Genomic DNA, 27199 nt, shown 5'->3' with positions numbered 1-27199 from the left:
TCCAGTGCATAGAATCAGCTATATACAGGTCTCCGGACTCCCCGCCCATAATCCTAGCCCACAAAAAGTCCAAGAAGCCCATGAAATCCACATAATCTAAAATGTTTAAGCTGTTAGAAAATTGGGCCAACAACATATATAGATCAGCATCATCTTCCACGGAAGCCCCATCGTGCTTATAGAGATGCAAGTATAAATGCAGACAAGAAACACATGGTTGCAGCCCCATTTCTTACACCATACAATCCCACATTTCAAGCTTCAATCACGCTCTCAGAATCATAAAAATGGCGAACAGCAAGTCAGTGGTGGCGCTGATCAAGACAATGAAGCCGACCTTTCGCTCTAGCAACGACAACGACAAGGTCACCCTAGCCGTCCATGCCTACTTCTTGGCCTCCGGCTACGACCTCATCACCACTGGTCCCCACGCCTTTTCCCCTGTCGCCCTCAACTCTTCTTTCACAGATGAAGTGCGTATTAAGGGATGGAACGAGCTCGAAGACCAGTACGTATTCGTGTACGTGAACCTGGAAGAGGGTTCGAAGAAGGTCCGGGTCAAGTGCCTTGTGATGGAGGATGAACTGCATGTGTTTTGCGCTCTGGCTGATGGGTCTTCTAAGCATGTCGAATTAGACGTTGGGAATTATGTAGAGGAAACCGGGGGCGGAAATTACTCTAGACAGTTTAAGAATATGGAGTGGCTGGTGAAAATTCTCGACTCTTTGCACCCCTTGATCAAGAGGGCCCATGATCAGCCCTAGTGCCTCGACAAATTACAGGGAAGCTAGTGCAGATCAAAGATGCTCTGTATGCTGCAGACAACCTGCTGGATGAGATCAATGACCCATCCCCTGCATCTTCATTTTCTGAGAAAGCAAAAGAAAAAGGGAAAAGAGAAAAGAAGAAAAGCAAAAGATCTTCCTATTATTATGATTCCTTCTGTCTACCAGGTGAAGAGATAGAGAGAGTGCATCAGAAAAACACAAGCAAAAGCAAGGAATAAACATCCACACTGCAAAAGCAAGGAATAAACACCCCACCAGAATGATGTGGTTTACTTTCCTTATTTTTTGAATGATGTAATTTATTTTTCATATCTTTCAGAAACATCTATATAAACCCCATCAGAGGGTAATAATAGTTAAAAATAAATAAATAAAAAAAATTTACAAAGCCCAAAATAAATGGGTTGTAATGTTGTGTGGAGAGCGAAGGCCCATAAGCCCAAAATATCACCAACCAGGTGATCAAAAGTACGCCCAGTACTACAAAAAATTATTCGGCACCCCGTTGCTATTAGCACCAACCAGGTGATCAAAAATACGCCGAGTACTCCAAAATCATTTGGTAACCTGTCATTATTACCACCAACCAGGTGATTAAAAGTACGCCCAGTACTCCAAAATCATTCAGCAACCTGCCACTATTACCACCAACCAGGTGATCAAAAGTACGCCCAGTATTTCAAATTATACATGAGCATTACTCATGTCAATCATACATAAACATTCATGAGCATTACTCATATTAATCATACATAAACATTCATGAGCATCACTCCTGTCAACATCCATGAGCATCACTCATGTCATTTAACATAAACATTTATGAGCATCACTCATGTCAATCAGCTTCAAAAGCTTCATTTACAGAGCTCTAGCTTCAAAAGCTTCATTTACAAAAGCTCTAGCCTCAAAAGCTTCATTTACAGAGCTCCAACTTCAAAAGCTTCATTTACAAAAGCTCTAACTTCAAAGGCTTCATTTACAGAGCTCTAGCTTCAAAAGCTTTATTTACAAAAGCTCTAGCTTCAAAAACTTCATTTACAGAGCTCCAGCTTCAAAAGCTTCATTTACAAAAGCTCTAGCTTCAAAAGCTTCATTTACAAAGCTCCAGCTTCAAAGCTTCACTTACAAAGCTTCACCTACAAAGCTTCAATGCAGGGTATACAAATACCGTATCCGAACAACCGCCTCTTCGGCCCATACATGGATTCAATTTGAAGTCTCCAGCCAACAGACTCTATTGACCGAAAACTTGGGGGACTGCATTATGTACCATATATTGGGCCTCAACAAGGCTTCATAAAAAATACTTGGGGGACTTAGCCCATTATTTATGTACTGAGGAGCGAGCCCTTATTTTATAAAAGGGACTCCCTCACCTTTATTAGAGAGCACCCATTATTCATGTACTGAAGAGCGAGCCCTTATTTTATAAAAAGAACTCTCTCACCTTCATTAAAGAGTATCACCGCCTACTGGGCAATCGCCTCGCCGCGAGCATCACTCATAACCCATCACTTATGTATTGAGGAGCGAGCCCTTAGTTTATAAAAGGGACTCCATCATCATCATTAGAAAGCATCGCCGCCTGTCGAACAACCGCCTCACCGCGAGCATCAACTCTAGCCCATCATTCATGTATCCTTATTTTATAAAAGGGACTCCCTCACCTTCAACGCCACAAGCCGAGCCAACCAAGGCAATATAAGCCACAAGCCGAGCAATCTCGCAACATGTGCTACTTCTAGTTGAGCATCATTTCAGATTGAGCACCATCTCATATCTAGCATCAGTTCAAGACAACATCTAGTTACTTCGGCCCAAACATGGATTGAGTTTCAAGTCTCCAGCCAAAAGACTCTCTTGACTGAAGACTTGGGGGACTACTGTTTATACCATACTTAGGGCCTCCATATTGAGATCTCGTACAAATACTCGAGGGACTTAAATGTAATTATGTAATAAAGAAAGGGGCAAATATGTAATAAGTGAGGAGCCCTTATTCTATAAAATGACTCATCACCCTTACAATTGGGGGATGCCATTTTCTTAGGCCATGGGAAGAGCTCTCTCACCCTCAGAAGCCCTCTCCCTCACTCATCTCTCTCTCTCTCTCAGAAATACAATATCAGTGTGGACGTAGCCCAAACCTTGGGGTGAACCACGACACATCTTGTGTTATTTACTTTCAAGCAGATTCACAGTCGGATTTATGTTGTTCCAAAACCCCTCCGGTTTTGTGCATTAACAAGGTCCACTGGAGTGAAGTTAGGAGTGGAGGAACGTGAGGAAGCCTGACTTGCTAATTTTCAGGTCAGGCCAATATTAGTTGATCGAGTACTCGAGGCTTAGATAAATGATGAAGAAACCCATAAATTAATTGAGGCAAAGAATGATGGGAAAAAGAAAGATCTAATGATTAGAGAATCGGATGACATGCTTATGCAAGAGGGAAGAATGTACGTGCTGAATAATATGGAATTAAAGAAAGAAATTTTGGATGAAGTGCACTGTTCGACTTATGCAATGCATCCTGGAGGTACTAAAATGTATCATACCATTCGACCATTTTATTATTGGCTGGGTATGAAAAGAGAAATTGCTGAGTATGTGAGTATATGTGCCATTTGTCAGCAAGTCAAAGCCAAAAGGAAAAAGCCATTTGGATTGATGCAGCCACTTCCTGTTCCAGAGTTGAAATGGGAAAACATTACCATGGATTTTTTGTACAAGCTTCCTCGTACACGAAATGGTTATGATGGCATTTGGGTGATAGTTGATCGGCTTACTAAATCAGCGCATTTTATTCCAGTGAAGGATAAATATTCTTTAAGCCGATTAGCTGAATTATTCATATCGAAGATTGTTAAGTACCATGGAGTTCTGGTTAGTATTATCTCAGATCAGGATCCTAGGTTTACTTCTAAATTCTGGGTGGCATTTCAGGAAGCTCTTGGTTCGAGATTACTCTATAGTACGACATATCGTCCTCAGACAGATAGACAAATTCAGACAATGGAGGATATGCTAAGATCTTCTGTTTTACAGTTTGGCGACGCCTGGCATCAACGATTAGATCTGATGGAGTTTGCATATAACAATAGCTACCATTCGAGTATTGGTATGTCACATTTTGAGGCACTTTATGGCAAATCTTTTTGTATACCTTTATGTTGGTTAGAGGTTGGTGAAAGAGTTTTAGTAGGCCCTGAAATTATGGATGAGACTACTTAGAATGTTCAGGTAATTAAGTCTAACCTGAAAGCGGCCAATGATCGACAGAAAAGTTTAGTAGACAAGCATGCCACTGACCGGGTGTATAAAATTGGCGATTGGGTGTTTCTGAAGTTGTCACCGTGGAAAGGTGTTGTACGGTTCGGGAAGAAAGGTAAGTTGAGTCCTAAGTACATCGGACCGTATCGGATCACCGAGGGAATTGGTGAAGTTGCTTACAAGCTTGAGTTGCCTCCAGAGTTGTCAAGTGCACGATGTGTTCCATGTTTCCATGCTTCGTCATTATGTTTCAGATCCATCACATGTGATACCTCCTTAACCATTGGAAATTAATCCATATTTGACTTATGATGAGGAACCATTGACGATTTTGGATTGGAAAGATAAGGTTTTGAGGAATAAGACCGTGCGCTTGGTGAAAGTTTTGTGGAGTAATCACCAGATGGAGGAAGCTACCTGGGGGACGGAAGAGCGTATGGAAGATATGTATCCATGCTTGTTTTATGGTTATTAGTGGTTTGTACATTATTGTGTGAAATTTCGGGATGAAATTTTTTAAGGAGGGTAAGATGTGACAACCTGTCCCGAAATATATTTTATTGATGGTGTGAAATGACTTTTATACCCTTGAATGTTAAATTGTGTATGTGTGTAAATGAGGTAAGGTTTGGACCAATTAGTTCTATTCCTAAGTAATTGGATCCAATTAGAACTAAAAAACTTAAGGTTTTGATCGATTGGCTGCAAACTGGACCCTACACACACCCAAACTCCCGTTGACTCTCTCTCTCCTCCCTCTCAAAATTTTCCATTTGTCCATACAACCCGTACGATCATCATTCAACCAACTTCATCCCTTACGGATCGATGTAGAAGATGTGGTTTTCATGTTCCTTGTGAGTCCAGGAAATGAACCATAGCTTTGGTTGGACGTGAGGATGTCGGGATCTCGAGAACCAAGAAGCTCTAAGGAGGTGCACAGTCGCTCAGTCGTGATTGCGGACTTTTCTTCGTGTTTTAAGGGTCTAGGGAGTTTTATAATTGCTTTATGAAGCTTTTAGAAGAATTTTGGAAGGTTTTGAACGTCGGGAAGCTCGAGTTTAGTGAGTTGTAGGGTGGCCTAATTCTCGTGACTTTTTCCAGCGAGTTTCCGTTGGTTTTAGGTCCCCAAAGTGGTAAGGTTTTGTTCCTCTCATCCTAAGCTTCAATTTGGTACAAATTTCGTGAATTTTGGTTGAGAAATGAAGAAGATATTGAAGTTCTAAGATTTTCTAGAAACCGGCGATCGCATTTCGTCAACTTTGACGAAATATGCTAACGGGGTCAGGTATAATTAACGGTATATGCTGATTTTTAACGGAATATTCCCTAACGCCGTTAGGGAACCCTTCAGTGTGCCAGACACGTGCCGACGCGTGAGGGTGCGTGGGTGCTCGAAATTGTTTTCTAAAAATATGGGGTTGTTCGTGAGGTTGAGTAGATCGTGTTAGAGCGTATTCGCACAGTCTTCATGTGACGATTAATGCGAATTGTAGGTGACCCGCGATTATTCGCACAGTCTTCACATGATCGTAGCACTAGAGCGTATTTATTTACACCCAGTCGTGTCATACAGACCACTATAGGTGGTTCCGATTTGACACACCCCGATCCTAGAATCAAGGCGTGCTGGCCATCACATGGGCGTGACGTAACCAAAAGTGCGATGCGGAAGCAATAGATAAGAGAAATACGAATAAATAAAAACCAAATACTAGCAATAATAACAAGTAACGCTTAAACTTGCTCTAGCAGCGTTACTTGTTATTATTGGTAGTATTTGGTTTTTATTTATTCGTATTTCTCTTATCTATTGCTTCCGCGTCGCACTTTTGATTACGTCACGCCCACGTGACGGCCAGTACGCCTTGATTCTAGGATCGGGGTGTGTCACGACTCGTGTGCATGCATACTTGTGGAGTTATAGATTCAGCCGTACAGGCCACTTGAGGTGGATTTGACTGATGTGTTATTTCTCATGAGTTATTTCACCTGAGTTACTTATTCTGTCATTTTGAGATATTTGGCATGGCATACTTATGAATATCATTTTCTGAGCATGGTTTTGTGATATGTTTATATATTCTATTTTTTGGGAAATTATACAGGTTTTACGGCGATGGGTTAAAATTTTGATAAATGAAATGGTTTTGAAAAGCTTTGTTTTTACCCACTCATACTTTCTGTTTTGCGCCCCTCCAGGTTTTAGGTAGGAGTGTTTGTTGGTGGCTTACGAGGAACTCACGATAGCTCTGACAGATTATCACCAACGTAGGATTACCTTTGGGTGTTGTATAATTAGTATTCGTCCTGCTGGACTGCACTTAGAATGCTTATGCTCTGGTTGTGCAATCACGCTTTATATCGCACTTGCACATTATCTTATCTATTGCTCTAGTTTGTTTGGTTTTTGTTTATTCGTATTTCTTATATCAATTTTGCTTCCGCACTTTGCACATGACTACGTCACCCTCACGTGACGGCCATCATGCCTCGATCCAAGTCGGGGTGTGTCATATTGTACCATAATGTTTGGTAGATTCTTCAAACCTAAACACAAGTACATTCTGCAAAATCACACACCAAAAATACTAATTAGGCTTAATAATGTTAATAATATTTTTAATAAACTTAGCATGGATACATTCTCTAATCTACAAAAAAAGAATGTACCCTTATAAGTTCAAAAAATGGATTAGGAAAAAAGTGAATGAATTTTTACATTTAAAAATGGGTATATTTTACATTTAAAAAAATTTGATATATCTTACTATTTACCCTAAAAATTACAACACCAACGTGGTGTGTAGGCTAAGTAACTATGAATGCTGTCGTGCAAAATCGCAATCGAGCTTCGTCCGGTGAGTATAATAGATGTGGTGGTGGTTGTGTCTAACCCACTGTTGACTTCTACACTCGACCGATTTCCAAGATAAACAACTTTGCCAAGGTAGAGTCATAATGAGACTGTGTTTGCTCGGCATTTACCTGAATATTCTCCCTTTATCACTTGAATTTCATTTTAGCCAAGACTTCATCTTCATACAGTCTCGGCCTCTTTAATTCCAACAAAAATTCTGAACTTTATCCTTTTATGGGAATGAATTAATCTTATCTGATCAAGAATGAATTCTGATCCTAAAAATAATTCGCATCTAATCAAGGCTCATTCTGATCCTTGAAAATTTCCATTTGCCTAAGACTCGACCGAGGCACATCTGAACTTAATCCTTTCGCAATCCTACTTTTATGAGGACGCGGTCAAATCAACCATTTCCTGGGTTGAAAGCCCACTGGCCTGAGGGATCTTTACTAGGCCTAGGATTGTGGCTTTTCAACTCGAGTTAGCCAATTCTTAGTCTAAGCTGTTATTTCATGCCCAAAAACTTATATATAACAAATTGGTATATTTAAGAATGAGTACGTTTAAGATTAAAAAATTGAGCAAGTGACCCTTTACCACAATGGTAGAAATGTGTCGTGCCCTTGCATGATGACATGGGTTCAAACTCTATCGGTGACTAGTTTAACATCTAATCGAACAAAAACTATCATTTGAAAAAAAAAAATTAAAAAATTGAAAATGTTTTATATAAAATTAATGAGTACAAACTTATTTTAATTTTTTATATTTAGGAAATGTTTTAAACTAAAAATTAAATAGTAGATTAATGACGGTGTGAGTATTAAAACCATATTATCAATTACCAATTTTTATTTAAAAATAAATTATGTAACTAACATGACATGTAAATTCATTAATACATTAAGATTAAAGACTTTTTAGCAAAATTTGAAAACCAATCAGATCCAATCAAAGATTATTAATAGTTAGGAACCGAATAGTAATTTTACCCAAATTTAGTGTTGTTTTCAACTATCAATCATATCAACAAGAAGAACAATAACATTGACAAACAGAGCATGTTTATTTTTTATACTATACGATGTAATATGTTAAATTACTTAAAAGACTGTAAGGCTGGCGTAAAAAATAATAGAACTCATGTTATATCATATGTAATTATTAATTTGCCAATAGCTCTTATTTTTGTTCAATATTAGTGAGAGGGTTAGAATGATATTTTCTGGAGTTTTGGCTGACTAAAAGTGTTCTATTAGTAAGTAGGTTAGACATAACAAAATACGTAGACATAGTAATGCACTTTTAGCCAATTTAACGGATTACGTGATGAAAATGAATCACACATTAACTCTTCATATTGTTAACTTGTTATGCGACTATTAAAATTTTTGTAATTTGAACCGTTGTTGTTATTATAGTATAATTTTCATATACAAGATATAGTAGTAACTAAACTAATTTAAATTACGAAAAAGAATATTCAAACTTGAGTGCATATAAAAGAGTAACTTTCTATTATTATTATTATGAATAACTTTGGTAATAACTAGGATTTTCCCCAATCAAAATTAAAATATCACAATTTACAAGAATATTTGTTTTTATTTTCTCCTTATTGAAAAGAATAATGTTAGGCATATCAAATTTTTGCACCAAATAATTTTCCACCAATCAAAATTTTATTTGAATTCAAGTTGAAATTGATTAACAATTTAATAAAAAATTTATATGATAAAGAACGTGTTACATCATTTGGTGCATGGATTTGGTGTACGTAACATCAACCAAAAATGCAAATTTTGTTTACCAAGGCCCAAAAATTAAATATGCCGATGATATGCTCCACCGCTCGTAACAGTCCACATTTATGGCTATGAGTAAACTGCCGATTTGCCCCCTGAACTATCACCCAACTTTCGATTTGCCCCCTGAACTTTTTAATTGGAAAATTAAGGACTTAAACTAATTTTTTTGGCCAATTTGCCCCCTGCTGTTAATTTTTCATTCATTCCATCCAAATTTCTGTTAAATGGAAGCATATGCACAACATGTGTGGGTAGTTCGGTCACTTCATTCTTTAAAATAATTGAAAACTTTAAATTTCTAAAATATAAACCTATGCAAATATGTGTGATTCTATAGCTTTTCTGTCTGAAGGTCTAGTGAAATGACGCTTTTGTCCACAAATGAGAGTTACGTGGTTTGCACATGATAAGAGTTAACGTTAATTTGGATGAAATTTATGAAAAACTAACGATAGGGGGGAAATTGGCAAAAAAAAATTAGTTTAAGTCCTTAATTTTCTAATCAAAAAGTTCAGACGGCAAATCGAAAGTTGGGTGATAGTTCAGGGGGCAAATCGGCAGTTTACTCTTATGGCTATTGTAGCTCAAGGGCCATTTACCCGAATAAAATAAAATAAAATAAAACCGACAAACAAACGCCACAGGTCGAGTAGGACCCATCCACATCATCACACTTAAAAGTGGACCCCACCATCTTAACTACCTGAACTCCATAAGTAAAAGTGAAAGAAAAAGGGTGTGGAGCAGGTTCCTGCTGCTGCTGGGTACTTGATAGCAGAGAAGAGCCCGAGAAAAACAGTCACAGAGGAAGAAATCTTACCAGGTATTCTGTTGCTTTTGATAATTTCTATTTTTTGTAGCTACCCTGTTGCATGTTTAACTTGGAGCTGCTGTATTTACCATTTTTTTTTCTATTTAATTGTTATTTGTTCATTCAGTTTTGAATAATTATATGGATAGATAGGGTTACAAGTTGTTGAATTGCTTCTAAATGGAGCTAAATAGAGGTCAGTTCATTTACCTTTTGAATAATTATATTTTTGTGTTCGTCATGCTTCTCTAGCTTCTTCTCCCTTGCTGTTTCAGATAATTTCAGTTAAATTTGAATTGGATTTGTAGTGAAGGGTCTCTGCAAAATTGCTGATGGATTGAACTTATGTAAAGAGAAATGGACCAATAAAAATGCAGATTTTCTTTTGAGGAATACAAATTCTAGATTTTTTAAAGCATTTTCATTTAATTGGAGCAAATTAAATGCCGTTAGGGTTTATATAGGAACTCAATCTCTCCTAAATGCTATAATTTTTGTGAGCAATATCTTATAAGAATGGTTAATTGAATTGCATTTGATTTTACGTCTATAGGTCGAAATTCGTGAACTAAATTTGCATCAATCTCTTATGGAACTAGCACTTTGTTCTCCATTGTTCCCTTCAAATGCAACAAGAGGTGTCAATAAGATTAAGCCTTATAGCTCCATGCTCATTGCCTCACAAAAGTTGTCCGCCCAGAAATCGTTTCCATGTCTCGCAGCTGTTGCTACCCAAGCAGCCCAGGTTACTTTTCTCATTTCTCATCTTACTTTCTTCTTGAAATATTTTCACTCAATTCATTTTTTTTTTATCAAATAATTTTTTTGATCTTTATCAATGCCAGACGGTGGAGCTTGAGGTAGAGAGCAAGAAACATGAGCTGTTGAGAGCTATACAAGACACCGAAAGGGGCCTTGTTACAACCGATGATCAACGCTCATTTATAGAGGAGGCTCTGGTGTGGTCTCTTTATTTTCATTACATGAATTTTGTTACTATATGTCTCTTTTCTGTCGAATAATCTCGTTCATGAAATTGCATTAACATACATCAGGTACATGCTATGTAGTTGATGGTTTCGGAATATCCAAGTTCATAGAAGTGGGATTTTTGTTATAATAACTTGTGTAAAAGCCTGCCAGGTGAGTGTGGAGGGCTATAACATGGGTGCACCAATAGACTTGGTGAAATTGGATGGGACGTGGCGTTTGCAATATACTTCCGCTTCTGACGTTCTCATTCTTCTGGAAGCGGCTGAAAGGCTACCATTTTTTCAGGTATAAACAACGAATGTCACATTGTGGAATCTTATCATCTTCTAAAATAGCTTAACATGCTTTTTTACCTAAACAAAAGAAAATAATCCGTTTATGTTAAACCACTGAGCTTTTGGTCCCCTTCGCATTGTTTTATATTCTTTGAATATTCTGATTCTTCAATTACCTTAATCTTCTTGCTTTCATCTGTTCATAATAAATGGTAATCTTTCGATGAATGTATTGGCTAAAATCCTTTCTACCTGAACAACTTTTCAATTTACGGGTCACACTTCATATTCACAAAACTTAATGTCTTTACATTTTTAACACTTTTCAGTTGTGATTGTAAAACGCCAACCATAGTTGACTTGCCTTTTCTTTTATATCTTTATAGTTATTGATTTCTTTTGTTGTCCTTCATCCTCCCTTATTTCAACATGAATGTGGGGATAGGTTGGGCAAATTTTTCAGAAATTTGAATGCAAAGACCAGACCAACGGGGGAGTGATCCGTAATGTTGTCAGATGGAGCATTCCACCTTTGTTAGAGGTAATGAGTATTCTGAGTTCTTAGTTAGAAAATTTTGTTACTTAGATTGTTCAGGGGTATGATCTAGTTTCTTAAATCATGTTGTTTCGTTGTATTCGGTATGACTATAATTAATGTATTTTGGGTTATGCTTGTACATCCTGATTTTAATTCAAATTGCTTATGATTTTTTGCATTTGATCAGCAAAAGATACTATAGAATATAGATAAGATCAGATTATTTAATTTTACCAAGTATAGAAGATAATATAAAATCTAAAAAGGTTGCTCATATAAATATATGTACATGTATGTAGTTGTAGGTTGTAGGAATGCTTCTGTTTTCTCCATGAAACGCAAACGTTAAATTTGTATAGATTATATGAGTTCTATGCCCCTTGCAGGAACAAGAAGGTGCGACTCTGCTAGTTTCTGCAAAATTTTCGGTTGTTTCTGTGCGTAACATCTACCTTCAGTTCAAAGAGGTCAGTTTACTACCCTCTTCTGAAGTTTTAACCAAGGCTGCAAGCTGGTCATGAATATAATTGTGTCTTCTGAGCTTTCATATTGCTTTACATCGTCTTTTACAATTTTCTAAACACGCAAACTTCTCGATGCTCTTCTTAAAATTAATTATCTGAATTCTGCAAGTTGTATTTGGCAGATTAATGTTCAAGATATTAAAATCAGTGAAGAGCTGCAGGCTCTAATAGCTCCAGCAATATTGCCACGATCGTTTTTAAGTTTACAGGTCAATTAATGTCACTTATCAAATTAGTGAAGAGCTGCAGGCTCTAAGGCAACTCTACTTTTTCTTTTTCGTCTATAATAACGAGGATTATATGAATTCTGTTGTGCAGATCTTGCAGTACCTCCGGACTTTCAAAGCGCAAATTCCCGTTAGAGATCCAGGAAGGTACATCATTCTTAATCATATTTATCAAAGCACATTTAGCAAGCTTCCTGAATATACATTAGTATGATCATATACTTTGTTTAAAACAGTAGGCAATCGGTCGGAGGACTATATTACCTTTCTTACTTGGACGCTAATATGCTTTTGGGGCGCGCGGTTGGTGGCGGAGGAGTTTTTGTTTTCACGAAAGCTCAACCTCTGAAGTAATGGGGAAAGCTAGTAAAACCAATTACCGGCGCCTATTTTTTTGGTGTGAAGAAAAGCTTCGAAGGTGGTATGTGGCTGATGAGATTACGGTTTAGCTCAACAAATATCATAAGACTATTGTCTATTTCTTCCATGAGCAGTAATGTTTACCAGGTACATTCTTGTGAACCTTGCTCCCTCTCCCTTGTGGAAAACTGAAGAATACAGAGGCCTTTCGTCCTGTTTTCGGTTTCATTGTCCCGGCATGATTGATTCATACGTTTGGGTTAGTTGGAACAATGAAATTTGTCGATCCATTAGCAAACCATCCTCACAAAGCAAAGCACTTCTACTTAGTTTCCCAAAAAAAAAAAAAAAAAATAGCACTTCTACTTTTCTTCACTCACTCACCAATGGATCGGCTTCCGCCATCTTTCTCTTTCGGAGGTTACGGGGACAGACCAGGACGATCGATACGTTGGCGAGAGAAAATTCGCGGCCGAGGGTCACCAAGTGTCCGGAGGTTACGGGGACAAAGACTAGGAAAATCAATACGGGCGGCGAGAGAAAATCCGCAACCGCAGATCACCACGAGAAGCTGGGACATGCGGCACCGAGGACGAGCGAGCTGATGTCAAGGGCAAAGAATCAAAGATTGTGAATACCATATACAAGTCTAATTCAATCCTTGGTTTCTTTTTTATTTTATTTTAATAGTTGAGTTATTTGCATGAGTAAGCCTTTGTTAGTTAACTGCAAAATGATCCCAGAAAAAACATTTGAAAGGGGCTGCTGCCGGGCTACGATCAGTATTTGCTGCCCTACTATCGTAACAATTCTAGCGACCTAAGCTTGTGACAAAGGAGAGGCCCAGAGGGGAAGAGATGATTAGTATTACTACAGGGCAATTAGGACTTTTTACATTGGTTTTTGGTTTGAATTACAAGAAATTACAAATTTTGGCTAAAATTCAATTCATGGTTTTAAAATCGGTTATTTTGCAAACTTTCCCTCTAATTAATGAGTGAAAAGTTTTATGTTCAAAAACTCATGATAGTTCGATATCGATTTGTTTTTTCACTCTTTGATCCCTAGGTGTCCGTTTGACTAAGATTGTTATGGACCGTTTAGATGGGATGTTACAATGATACAATATTTGTGCTATCAGAGATATTTGAATTTCAAATACAAGGAAACAGACGCATATCCCATTTTAGTTCTTGTTTACTTTTTATTTTATTTTATTTTATTTATAAACTGAAACTTTATTTGATAATTAATTTGGTAATCATTTTCAATCAAAAACTGAAAAAAGTTTTTTTTAGGGGTCGTTTGATAACGATTTTGTTTTCAATTTTCAGTTTCTAGTTTTCACAGTTTGGTAACTATTTTCATTTTTCAAATTCGCCTTTGGCGAGAATCAAACCTAAGACCTCTCACTTACAAATGAAGAGGAATACAACTAGACTGTATTACTAAGTGGTAGTATGGTTAAAATTTTTAAGTTGGTTGCTTATAGTTTTGTCACCCTTGGAGCCATATCCCAGCTTCATTCTTGTGGAGTGACAGCGAATTCTAGTCACCTTGGTTCTGTATAATTTGGTTGATGACTTAGGAGAATAAGGAGTAGGATATGTCTGATTATTGAACGAAGCCCTTTCAGATTTAGAGCCTCATTGGCGTAATACCATTGAGTGCCCACTATAGCCTATTTATTTCCCTAGGACCTTGTGCTCTACGGGTTGTAAGATGGCGTTCATCCACTACCCCTTCGACATTATTTGGAACCCTTAAAAGATATATGTGGTCATGTTCCATTAGCTTGAATGGCGGTGGTTGAGTTTCAAAGCCATTGTCAAGCAACATTGATGCAATTGAGTTATTGTTCTTGGACCACATTAGCTTTGTCAACTTCCTTTCATGTAAACACAAGACAAGCGTGTTAAATTAACATTTGTAATCAAAAGCATTTTTATTGAATTCTACAATTAATTTGCTAGTAAGGAGAGATGTGTATTGGAAATATTATCAACATATCTGATAATCCTATCACTTGTATAGACTAATTAGAATTCTTACCTGAAGAAGATATGGGCTCAAATTCACAGCAATTCTTCTACTCACTCAAGCCCTTAATATTCTTATGGTGATAGAACCCTGTATCGAAGAATGAATGCTTTGTGAGCAGGAATTTACACATATATTGAAAACAATGACAGCCAACTCCCATCTATCGTGGGGTGTTGGTTATGGTCCCACTGTATCAACAACTGAAAGTAGTGGAGTATTGACGAGGTCTGATTCAAAGCATGATGAATGTGTTTCTATGAATATATGAGATCAATTTATCCACGTATTTAACTCTTAATGAAAAATACCAACATATTTCTTAACCTTTATCACAACAAGTTGAGTCCACGTAGGATTCTTACATTCTCCCACATGGACGTTAACTAGGTGTGATTTAAAAGATGTATGTCAATGCCAATTAATTCCTTAGTGATCATAGAGAGTTTTCGTCACTAATCATCACATACACATTTGCCAATATCCATTAGAAACTTGAACTCTAGGAAATAATACACGTAAAACTACTGCTTCACTCTAAAATCACAAGTTTTAAGTTTATATCACATAATGCAAGTGAAACTGGATTTATACACATTCTATATTTGTTCACTTTACTCCTCCCACATATTATCCAAATCCCTTTCATTGATTGAACTTAGAATGCTCAATTTCAAACTACTGATTCAATACCATTTCAAGTCCCTGCATTATAAAATTCAATCAACATGCTCTTTGGAACAAGGATTAGACATTTTATAGCATGCTAATAATTAAGAAAAACTTATACTTGCAATGTCAGTGATGAACTTGAAATAACCTGAATTGAACAGCAATTCGTGAGTACTCTACACTTTTACTCTCACACTTCTGCCGAGAAAAGCCCATCATGCACTCCTATAGTCGAAACTCGATCGTTGAAAATTCCCACAACATGTGGCTTAGTCAAGGGGTTTGCAAGCATCAGTCTTGTATCAACATGCTCAATTTTGATTTCCCCTTTCTTCACATGTTCATTCACTGACAAATATTTGACATCCATCAATCAAGTGGCCTCAGATTTCTTGTTGTTTGTTGAAAGAATAAGGCTGCTTTGTTGTCACAATGGATGGTTAGTGGTCTTTGAATGGTGTCCACTATTCTCATAAATGTTATGAGATTTTTTAGCCATAGACCTTTCTTAGTTGCCTCAAACAAACTATAAATTCATCTTCCATGGTCAATGTAGACAGGGCCTTTTGCTTGGCACTTCTCCATGATTCTGCAGCTCCTGCAAAAAAAAAAAAAATAATCCACTCGTTGATCTTCTATCATCAACGCAACCTGCGAAGCCGGAGTTTTAAGTATCCCACAAGCTCCAAGTCTTGCACCCTTTTGTATGTTAGCATGAATGAATTAGTCCTCTACAAGTATCTCAGCACATTTTTGCAGCAACCCAATGTTGTTCCCCAGGAATTGACTGAAACCTTCCTAATACACTAATCGCAAAAGCAATGTCCGGTCTCGTACAAACTTGAGCATACATTATACTTCCAACCAATGATGCATAGGGTTTGGTTGTTATACCTTGCTTTTCGAGATCATTCTTGGGACACTACAACTTGTTCAACCTATATCCTTTCCCCATTGGCACATCACCATTCAAACACCCATGCATATTAAATCGTTGAAGCACCTTCTCTATGTATGATTTCTGCGAGAGTCCAAGCATCCCTTTAGCTCTATCTCATGATTTCTATCCCAATGACAACAAACGCATTTCTCATGTCTTTCATCTCAAAAGTTTTAGATAGCAAAGCCTTTGTTTCCATCAATAGGTTCATACAATTGCTTGCTAGAAGAATATCATCCATATACAATATGAGAAAAATGTACCTTGAGCCACAGATCTTCAAGTATATACAATTATCTATTTTATTCTCATTAAACCCAAAAGCAGTTACTTTCTCATCGAACTTAAGAAACCACTACCTCGATGACTGCTTTAATCCATATATGGATTTGTTCAATTTGCAAACCATTCATTCTTCTCCTTCTTTCATGAAACCAAATGGTCGCTCCATATATATTTCCTCATCCAAATCGCCATTAAGAAAGGCCGTTTTGACGTCCATTTGGTGAAGTTCAAGATCATAGTGGGCCACCAGTGCAAGGATAATTAGCAGGTTGTCTTTTGTTGAGACTGGAGAAAATGTCTCACTGTAATCAACCCCTTTAGCTTGAGTGAATTCTTTACCCACCAATCTTGCCTGTTGAATCCTTCTTCGTTTTTGAAGATCCATTTACACCCTATTGCCCTTTCGTTCTCTGGTGCTCGTACTAGGGTCCAAACTCCATTAACTTTCATAGAGTTCATTTCTTCCACCATGACATTTCTCTATAACTCTGATTGTTCAGATTGCATGGCTTGACCAAATGTTGCTAGATCCTTAATCATTCCCTCAGTTATCTCAATCTCTTGATAATAAACAAAATAATCATCGGGAACCGCTGATCTTCTTATTCTTGGTGTTAACGTTCTTCTCTCAACAATGTCTTATTGCTCAAGTGACATGTTTTCTACTTGCGATGAAGAACCTGTTATTTCCATTGCTTGATTATCACTGACTACATGAATGTCATCTTCTAATGGCAACTCATTTAATACTTGTTGCACTAGTAGAGTTTCTTGATTGCGCTGTAAGTCATCAAAATTAATTGCTTGACCACCAAATGGTCCATCAACACTTCCTTTTGGCAACACCACCCTGATTTATTCAAACCATGAACTTGATCTCTCCCTATTTGAACTCAGTGAATTATCATCTTCCTTAATAAACTTTGATAAGCCAGTCTCGAAAATTATGAAAGGAAGATTTGGAGAATAAAACCTATATCCCTTAGACTTGTTAGGGAGCCCCACAAAATTACACGAGATAGTTCTTGGATCAAGTTTTTTCTCCATGGGATTATACATTCTTACTTCTGCACGACAACCCCAAACATGCAAATAATTTAAGCTAGGCCTACGTCCAGTCCATAGTTCAAACGAAGTTTTGTTCATTGCTTTGGAAGGAACACAATTTAAGATATGGTTTGCCATTTTCAAAGCTTCACCCCATAAGAATTGTGGTAGTGTAGAGTTAGCCATCATGCTTCTAACCATCTCATTAAGCGTTCTATTTCGCCTTTCTGTGACGCCGTTTTGTTGTGGCGTGCCTGAGTTTGTATATTGTGCTTTTATTCCACATTGCTCCAGAAATAATGCCAATGACCTCTTAACTTGACCTGCCTCAGTATACCTGCCATAATATTCTCCTCCTCTATCCGACCTTAACACTTTGATTTTTAAATCTAATTCATTCTTTACTTTAGTTTTAAAAACTTTAAAACAATTCAAAACTGAAGATTTTTCCGAGATCAAATAAAGATATGCAAATCGTGAATAGTCATCTATAAATGTCACAAAGTATATATTTCCATAAAGAGTTTTAGTAGGAAAGGATCCACAAACATCGGTATGGATTATCTCTAAAAGCTTTAGACTCCTTGTTGAACCCTTCTTTATTTTTGTCAATTTTCCTTTAAAACAACCTATGCAATTCACTAGGTCATTGAAATCCAAATTAGGTAAAATATCTTCTTTTATTAAATGTTCCATTCTGGCTTTAGAAGTATGACCTAGTCTTTTATACCATAGCCTTGATGAAAATTGGTTTGAATTTAATATTTTCGTTGACAATGAGGAAATCACATTAAAACAATCCAATTCATTTGCAACTGAGCAAAGCAACTGCCAAAGACCATTCATTAGAAAACAAACTCCCATAACATTCTTTGGATTATTTTTCAAGTAAATCCGAATACTTTCATCATCACCGGTAAAAGCATAATCGGATTTTACAAGTTGTGGAACTGAAATTAAACTCCTTAAAAAAGGTACATATAAAACATAAAATAACTCCAAAATAAAACCACTAGATAGGCAAGGACGGAGTTGTATAGGGCCTAGGGGGCATTCGCCCCCACTCAATTGTGTGTGTGTGTGTACGTACTTTTGCATTCCAATTCCCAAGCCCTAATTAAACTACAAATGAAAAAAATAGAATGCATTTCAATTCCAACGTCAGTTCTAATTAAACTATAACAAAATGGTCCAATGGAAAAAAAGACAAGGTTTATCAGCTAGTTTACATACTTGTGACATTAGCACTAACTCTTCCAGTTGTTATTGCCAACGTTGAAAGCATTTTCGGCCATGAACTTTCTAAATCGATTGAGAAATCGAATGGAAGACCAATGGATGAATGATAACATGATTTTTATAGAGGGAGATATTTGATGGTATTGGTAATGATGTTGTCATGCATTGCTTTCAAAACATGAAAACGCGTTGAGGAATATTGTAAGATGTTGTATGAAAAACTTTATAGATTACTATATAAGTGTTTTGTGCAATAAATTCTTTAGTTTTTTAATTGTACCTTGTTGTTTGAAGATGCCTCCATTCTTACATATTTCTAGCTTCGTCCCTGTAGACAGCTTTAGCTTGAGGTTGCCTATTGCTTCCACAACCACTTTATTTCCATTGCTAACATAGACTTGAAAAACTTCATTTCTTGTTGTTGTAGTTCCTCTTGTGAACCCCTGCAAGGAATTGGTGATATGAACCGAATAACCAGTGTCATACCACCAAGAATTTGGAGGGACTTCAACAAGATTAATTTCAAAACACACAAAGACATTGACAAAATTTTTATCTTTCTTTGTTTTCCAAAACTTCATTTTATTACAATCTTTCTTCATGTGACCATATTTCTTGCAAAAATAGCATTTTACATAGTTCAAATTCTCCTTATGTGTCACATGTCCATTAAAGGAGGATGCATGTATTGCAGTTGGAGAAGGAGAGTCAGTTTTAAGGACCTTACCAACATGATATGCAACCTTTTTACCCTTATCAGCATGAACGAAGTTCATAGCACCATAAATTTCAGTCGTCTTGATTCGTGCTTGCGCACAAATAGGGATCAGTTCATCCATAGTCCACTTCTTTTTTTTTTTTGTGTTGTAAGAAACTTTCAATTAAACTTGGGAAGTAGGGAATTGTGCTCCATGTGCATAACAAATGCATCATCCATTGGCACCTCTAGGTCCTTAAGCTTGGCAACAGTTTCCACCAGTTTGAGGATATGCTCCTTCACACTTTTGTTCTCATCTAGCTTGAGAGATGTCAAGGTTGTTATCAAATCTCCCATCTCAGCCTTCTTGGACTCCCTAAACTTTGTCCCCACTGCATCCAAGAAGTCCTTAGCTTTGTCACATGTCAATGTTGCCCCTCACTGACTCGCCCATGGTTCTCTTCATCACCAACAAGGACATTCTGTTAGCCTTCTCCCATTTCTCGACTTTTTGCCTATGATCAGCAATTTAAGGTTTTGCGTTAGGGCCTGACTATTTTTTGCCTATGATCAGCAATTTAAGGTTTTGCGTTAGGGCCTGACTATTTATAAACTACGTTTGGGCTTGAATATATATATATATATATATATATATATTAACAAACGATATTATCCACACTAAGAGGACGGAGTGGGCTTAGCCTCATAATGGACTAGCAATAATGTGGTTCAAACTTGCATTTGTCGAGAATCGAATATAAGACCTCTCACTTACAAGCGAAGAGGAATCGTTGTACTAAGTGACCAATTGGGCTTGAATATTGTTCAAGAAAAAAATCAAAGAAAGGTACTTTTCTTGTACTTCAAGTTATACAAAATTAGTAATGTCTCCTATTGAATATTGGAGTGACAAATAAATCTTTCAATGACTCTTTCGGATATATTATACCATATTGGCATTGCCAACACACTATCAAAGATCGCGTAGAGTAGAACCTTGTGGTCGCCAGGAACAGCATTACATTCACGTTATGTTTGGGTTTGGTTCTAATCTGGAACTGGAACGCATAATTTAATGTCTTCACTCAGAGAGAGAGTAGTAGAGCCATAGCCATCACAATATTTCGTTTTCCTTTTGTACTGGGATCAAAGCGTTTCGCAAGCGAAAGAAAAACCTACAATCGAAGCTTCATTCCAGCACTGCCAACTATCACCAGAAGTTATATGATATGTTGCAAAAGTAGTATACGGTAAAGCAATTTAATCATGCAGGAGGGAGAGAGTGAGTAAAAAAATTTCTGATTGCATTCTCTATACAATACTCAAGGGTTTCAAGGTATTTTACCAACCATTAGGTATGGACTCCTTCCTATACACAAGCATCGTAACCTCGAACGCGTAATGAATTCCTGTCCTCTTGAATATATTTGATCCTGGTTTTCTCCTGACAACATTCCCTGTTTCTACCTTCAAACAAGAAATGAAACTTTTACACCTTTTGATGTAATATAACCTATACAATTACTCGACATAATTTCTATAAGCTTCCCGTGAATGCAAACCAGCAATAAGAAATATTAACCGAGCAAACTATTCCAACGCTCTTTCAGGGAATTGTGTGCCTTTGAACAGGAAATGGCCTCCAAACTAATCCTTCCGTCAATAGGAGTTTCTGTAGCTAACCCCAGCCTTAATAATGTAGCAACTGCCTTGTCAACTGGCATTTCAACCTGCATGAGTTTAAAGTTCAAGCCAACAATCACTGGAAGCACAGACAGTGGGAGGCACTGCCTCCACGGTCCACCCCTACAATAAAGTAAAATTGACGTGTAACGGACTTTGGTGTTTTACCTTTAGTTTAAACACATCATACATAAATCTTTCACAGTCGTCTCCAACACTCTGGCAACACGTGAGCTGCAGTCATAGAAAAAATATTGGTGCTTCGTGCAGCTAAAGAAATGCCTAAAGCAAGAAACATACCAAACTTCAGATCGAGTTCAAGAAAATATATGTTTAAACCAAAAACCAGAGCTTGTACAGATACATCTGGCCCTCTCAAACTCACAATTATGACAAGAACTTTGCCCCATGAATCTTAGCAGGTCAGCAAGTAGATTTTTTTTTAGTGGAAACTAGAAAGACTAGCTTCATTGTAGACATCAATTTTTGTAAGACCTTGAATGATCATATTAGTTTAAACCATTGCTCTATGTGCCTCCTAGGCAGACATTCTATAACGGCAATGGCATTATCAGCAAAAAAAATCAATTAGGATCAAAATGTTCGACTATGAACATGATAAGCAGAAAGCACCTTGTTCTCTTTCTGCACACGCTCATCATTCTCAGCTATCTTTTAATTTCCTTATCCATACCACTACCGATTTTTTCACTTATTATTCAGCTATGCTACTCAGTGTACTCACAAGCCTTGTTACAGCCTGCTGTTATTCTTTGCTGCCTATGTTTTTCCGATTCATCAACAATATAATGTTCATATAGATTCATTCTACATGAGTTTAAGAGAACAATAGTAGTAGTGTACCTTCAACAAAAATATGTAAGGGTGATAATTTATAAGAAGCAAGCATAGAAGTCGATTTAATGAACAAAGATCATAGTGAAGAGTAAATTTAATTCTAACATGCATAGAAAGCATAGCACTCAAGTTTGGCAGTGAGATCAAACCTTCCCCTTGTTTGCTTTGAGAAGGATTGCATATGCCAAAATGGCCTCCTTGTACTGCAAAAAAGTATAGCAAAGGACGTCATGTAGGGAAAGTACAGGATACCAATCTAACAGCAGGACCTAACCTAACATGTGACTAAACCATTTAGTACAGCAGCTGACTGAATGAGGCAACTGATTTAAGCTGTTTTCTGGTTTAATTTACAGAATGCAACTTATTGTTTTTAACATTGTCATTGTTTTGCTTTTGATATTTAGGAAGTTCTCCCTAACTTGTGTAAAACTCATTGAATTCCCAGTAAATGAAACCTTATAATCTCTAAGCTGCTATTTTCTCGCCTTAATGTACCCTTCTCCCTACATATCCAGCGACCTCAAATAATTGAAATAGTTTCATACTTGTTGTTGTTCAGAAGCATCCAGAAGAAAATGAACTGAGCCAAATCCACTTGCCAAGGTTTTCTCATAAAGCGTCGTGTTGACTAGAAGCTGTAACGAAAAACTCTTTTAGTAGATCACTACTTAAGTACCTCAGAATGAGTTAGCATTTAGAACTATGTAACTGTACAAATTTGAACCAAAGATATAGTTGACTCACTTGATACCTATCCCACGTCTGTTTGTATCCCAAAACCACACGGGACACATAAATTATAAGAGCGCTGATTGCAACCACATCAAGAACTATTGCTGACCTGGTATTAGATTAAACTAGGATATGTTCATGACAATTACAAAGAAATTTAACTTGGAAGAAAAGGCATATAATGCCCTAAATGTACTGCTTTAAAATATGCACAGCCTTCAAGAGTATAGAACATAATGATGTACCAATTGTTCTTGAACATGTAAACAAAAAAACAAAAAGAGGAAACAAGTACTTTGAACAAGGGAATGTCCACACACCCACCCATAAAAAGAGAGAGAGAGAGAGAGAGAGAGAGAGAGATCTAGCCATACAAACTACTTGAAAAGTTAAAAACAAAGAGAATACATACGGGGAAGATAAGACATTAAAAAATTTGTAGTTTATGAAGAATGCCGAAAGCCCTAGTATTGAGGCGATGTCCAAGCGCACCTGCAAGTTAAAACAGTACATGGAAATGAGGCTCAAAATCTGAAAGGGCTTTGTTCAATAATCAGACAGATCCTACTCATTTTTCTCCTAATTCATCAGTCAAATTATACAGAACCAAAGTGACTAGAATTCAATTCACCGACACTCCACAAGAAGGAAGTGGGATTTGGCTCCAAGGGTGACAAAACCATAAACAACCAACTAAATAATTTTAAGCATTCTTTATGTGATAAGATGCGTAGATAAGTCATAGCAACCAAAAACAAGCTGACAAAAACATTCATTAAGTTTTCAAAATGTTTATTAGTAAAGGACTAGCGAGTGGTAAAAAAAATAAGTCAAAATTATTAGTAAAGGACTAGCAAGTGGAAAAAATGAAAAAAAAAAAAGAAATAAAAAAGGAAGTCAAAATTTAATAAAATGATAGTACTCAGAATCAGGTGAGGAGAGGAGAGATACTTCAGCAAATTATGGATCCACTAAGCTACATAATTGTTAGCATGTAGCAAAGATAAACATACCGTGTCTATGATACGGAAAGATAGCTTTTTGTGGGGAAAGATAACCTACAAAGTGAAACAAATGAGAATACCATAGGCAGGCACAGAAAAAATTACAAGACCATATGCTAGAAGAAATGAAAATTACAATGGATGAACTTTAAAATTGAGACAGAAGTATTTACTGGTAGATCCGGAATGGGAATTTTCTCATAAATCTTTAACTGCAACGATGGAACAGTAGCATTGTAGTCAGCATTCCTGCCATCTACTTCTTGGGTATAAAGCAAAATTAATTCTTGAAATGCTGCCTCCTGATTTCCAAAACACCATATACTATTACCATAACCTTGTAACATGCATATCCACAAGTAACAGAAATACTAATAACCGCAGAAACTTTGCTTATACGAAATAGGTAATAAGGAAGTAAATTAAACTATATATGAGCAATACCTGGAGGATGGACTGTGAGAAGAGAATAGAAACAGAAGTTTTTAGCATTTTCCAAATATCATTTCCACAGTATTTCCTAGTAGCAGGCCTCCATATGTCACTAAGTGATATCCTTGATAAGAAGATCGGCCTGAGGAAGCAATATTACTATTAGCTGACCAATAAAGTTCCAACTACAATATCGATGCATATAAAAGCAATTCAATCAGTTTAAAATGTAAAATCACTTGTTAAAATGACATTACACCACCAATCAGTTTCTTTGGCCAATCAAGTAACGTTTAACTTCCACGTGAATTCTTCAAGACTAATCTTTACTGCACAATCACTGCTATAATCATTTCTTGTGTGACATAACTGGTTGTATAATAATTTTTAGGTTTTTGGGCTGAAAGAGGATCCTTAGACCTAGTACAAGTTACAACACAGTATTCAATTATACATAGTTGAAGACACAAAACAAATCAAACTTTGAGAGATCAACACCATGACGTTCAGCTTGAATTCATTTGGTCAAGAATATTAATACTTGTTAATTCTTTTAGTTAGTTAATTTCAATATTTTCTCTTTGAATTAGATGAAAAGAAGAAAACAGCTGGAAATAGAAAAAACATGGATAAAGTATGATGAAATGTGAAGAAGTAAAAGGTATTGGAAAAAACCTTGCATAAGGGTCAGAATCATTAGTATCGCCATCCAACTCAAATGGTGTTTCTGGTGTAGGGGAAATAAGTCCAATCCATGAAAGCAACTTCTTTAGGAGCCTTCCACGGGGTCCAACTGAAGATAAACGTCCTTCATAACGAGATACTGCCCTCTGTGCCGCCAGCCAAATTGGGAGGTCTTTATTTGATAGTTGCTCTACTCCCAGTAGATCATCAAAAGTTTGTTCGCTATAACGAAATGCTTGCTGGAAAACAGACAATTCCTTAATCCAAAGCTTCATTCTTTTAGTCAAGTCTTGTACTTCTGGTGTTTCGCAAGCAACTTGGAATGCCTGTCATAAAGCAAGAGAGAAAAAACATGTCAAACTAAATATAAAGAAACTGAGAAAAGAAACAGAAACCTGAAGGATGCTGCCCCAGGATGAAGGCAGCCTTTGTTCTGAAAAACACAATGACCTCAACTATCCAGCTCCCAAATTTCGCCAACGGTTTTGATACGATGAAGAAGGTTCCCTGTAGAATTTTGGACTGTATGTACTCCAGTTTTTCTACAAGTAGTAGACCCTTCTCCCTCTCTGTTGCATATCCTCGCCTGAAAGAGGAATTGACATTAACTTGAAAGTGGTCGGCTAAATAAAAAATGGTCATATAAATTAATTGTTCAGTGATCAAAGGTTAATATAAAAATGAAAACAGAGGACTGAGCCTAAAAATATACTCACCTGAATATAATTGCATTGGACTCAGATGCCTTCTTCCAGTCGACATATATGGGCAAAGTAAGGAGATAATCTGTGTTCAATGCAGAAGTCAGCATTAAATCCCTTTCGGATAGTTCTTCAAACTGAGCATCATTAAGAAGTTGCATGAAAGAACGCTGGAAACGAGTGGAAACAGCAACTCTACAACACAAGAAAAGATTGCATAGGATGTCAAGGGCTTCCATACATGAGTCTGAACAACAACTAAAAGTAAAATAAAACATAAACATACACTGTGCCAGCCTCTTAAAGGTTATACCATCATTCTTTCAATCTTGTCAAACTTTTACCCCAAAAGTTACTGACCTTGTAAAGCAACATGGACAACGAAAAACTACCATCTTTGTCCTATTTCCCTAATAACAGTTGATTTCATACCATGAAATGAGATAAAGAGTTCTCTGCTGATACAATTGAAATTGACTAGAATACGTTGTAACAAATTACAAGCATATGCATTATACGTACCCACATATACAACTTCAACCCGATCTTAGAGCAAATGTATTATAAACCGGCAGCACTAAGGATTATCCCTCTAACATTGAAGGTTTTCTAAGCTCCTAACTTCTGCTGTATAAGTTTCTAAATTGCAAATTTGTTTATAAAATCATAAAACAGAAGAAAACTTGACTTGTAGAGCAACTGGATCACCTCTCAACGTTCTTAGCCGGAGAACCCAAGAGTTTTCGCAACTCCAAAACATAATCTAACTGCGGCATTGCGTTTCCACCTTCATTTTTTTCATCCTCATTTGCCTCAATGCTCTCAACTCCATTGATGACACTCCCATTAGCAGAATCCGAGCTCTGCCCATCAACCAAATCACCATTTTGCTTGTTCTCCGCGGAATTCGATTTGAAATAATCAGCTCGCATTTCTTCCAAGATTCCCTTGTGCTCGGCGTGAAGAATGGAGTCCAAGCACCTGCAAAGCAAACAGCTTTTTATTGAATGTTCAAAATGTCCCAAACGACGTCGTTCGATTGGGGCTTACGAAGAGAGAAGAAGAAAGCTCTGCAATTCATCGTCGTCTTCGCCGTTGCTGTCCTTGAACAAGTTCGAAACGACGCCGTCGAGAAGCTCGGCCTTGGGAACGGGGATGTACTTCTGCCTGGGGACCGGGATTTTGGAAATTCCATGGTCTTCTTCTTCTTCTTCGCCTTGGTTATGATCGGGAACGACGTCGTTTTGCTTCTCGGTCTTGCGGGCGTCTTTCAAGCTTATAGCGGCGCCGGTGGTTTGGATTCGCGGAGGCTCCGTCGACAGTTCCTGGAAGCTGGCGAGAGAGCAGTGAGCAACTGATGGTGGTGAAGGAATTAGACGGCGCTGTTTTGCGGTTACGGAGAGAGCTCCGAGGCCGGTGAGAGCGTGCCAAGAAGCTGACATGATCGCAAAGCAAAGGAGGTCGAGAGAGCAGCAGAGCACTGTGCCACTGCCAACCCCACGTATATACGATAAGGAAAATACATAACAGTACCCAACCCATCTTCCAAAAATACCCCCATCTGAATCTTCATTTTACTCCTCGGTATAGATTGATTTTTAGACTAAAAGTAAAACATGACTCATGTCATGAGTAACATCAAAACTAATTTTAATCATTTATTAATTATATTTTGGTGTTTTAATTATTTCTTTTTTTCTTTCTAATTTTAATGTACTAATT

The 27199-nt window shown here is 37.2% G+C and overlaps 3 protein-coding genes across 8 annotated transcripts; 2 read left to right on the top strand and 1 right to left on the bottom strand.

Moving 5' to 3' along the window:
* The first annotated feature begins 287 nt into the window (after window positions 1-287).
* LOC114822449 (probable proteasome inhibitor) lies at window positions 288-764 on the top strand. The gene has a single exon (XM_029096803.1). It carries the CDS (start codon window positions 288-290, stop codon window positions 762-764), a length of 477 nt encoding a protein of 158 aa, XP_028952636.1.
* An 8677-nt stretch (window positions 765-9441) lies between these two features.
* LOC103405392 (probable plastid-lipid-associated protein 10, chloroplastic) lies at window positions 9442-12674 on the top strand. 4 transcript variants are annotated; one of them, XM_070817347.1, is made up of 10 exons: window positions 9472-9555; window positions 9671-9739; window positions 10097-10288; window positions 10389-10502; window positions 10687-10821; window positions 11257-11352; window positions 11736-11816; window positions 11996-12082; window positions 12192-12247; window positions 12340-12674. In XM_070817347.1, the coding sequence occupies exons 3-10, from the start codon at window positions 10133-10135 to the stop codon at window positions 12452-12454; spliced, it is 840 nt and encodes a 279-aa protein (XP_070673448.1). In that variant the 5' UTR covers window positions 9472-9555; window positions 9671-9739; window positions 10097-10132; the 3' UTR covers window positions 12455-12674. The 4 variants fall into 4 exon arrangements, with proteins under 4 accessions (XP_008342618.1, XP_008342615.1, XP_070673448.1 ...); XM_008344394.4 differs by having other exon boundaries at window positions 12337-12674; XM_008344396.4 differs by lacking the exon at window positions 9671-9739 and having other exon boundaries at window positions 9442-9555.
* A 7446-nt stretch (window positions 12675-20120) lies between these two features.
* LOC103405391 (uncharacterized) lies at window positions 20121-26977 on the bottom strand. 3 transcript variants are annotated; one of them, XM_008344388.4, is made up of 16 exons: window positions 26528-26977; window positions 26186-26458; window positions 25493-25672; window positions 25227-25362; window positions 24768-25102; window positions 24105-24234; window positions 23834-23962; window positions 23670-23714; window positions 23069-23148; window positions 22669-22765; window positions 22470-22559; window positions 22071-22124; window positions 21232-21297; window positions 20963-21110; window positions 20730-20847; window positions 20121-20587 (listed from the first exon to the last, which is right to left on the bottom strand). In XM_008344388.4, exons 1-15 carry the CDS (start codon window positions 26917-26919, stop codon window positions 20750-20752), a joined length of 2253 nt encoding a protein of 750 aa, XP_008342610.3. In that variant the 5' UTR covers window positions 26920-26977; the 3' UTR covers window positions 20121-20587; window positions 20730-20749. The 3 variants fall into 3 exon arrangements, 2 of the variants coding, with proteins under 2 accessions (XP_008342610.3, XP_070673447.1); XM_070817346.1 differs by having other exon boundaries at window positions 20452-20567; XR_011578192.1 differs by lacking the exons at window positions 20121-20587; window positions 20730-20847 and having other exon boundaries at window positions 20985-21110; window positions 21232-21345.
* Window positions 26978-27199: the final 222 nt, after the last annotated feature.

This window comes from Malus domestica, chromosome 17 (assembly GCF_042453785.1).
Source record: "Malus domestica chromosome 17, GDT2T_hap1".
Taxonomy (NCBI): Eukaryota; Viridiplantae; Streptophyta; class Magnoliopsida; order Rosales; family Rosaceae; genus Malus; species Malus domestica.
Note: the sequence above shows the minus strand (reverse complement) of the source record. Positions and strands in the feature narration are given on the sequence as shown.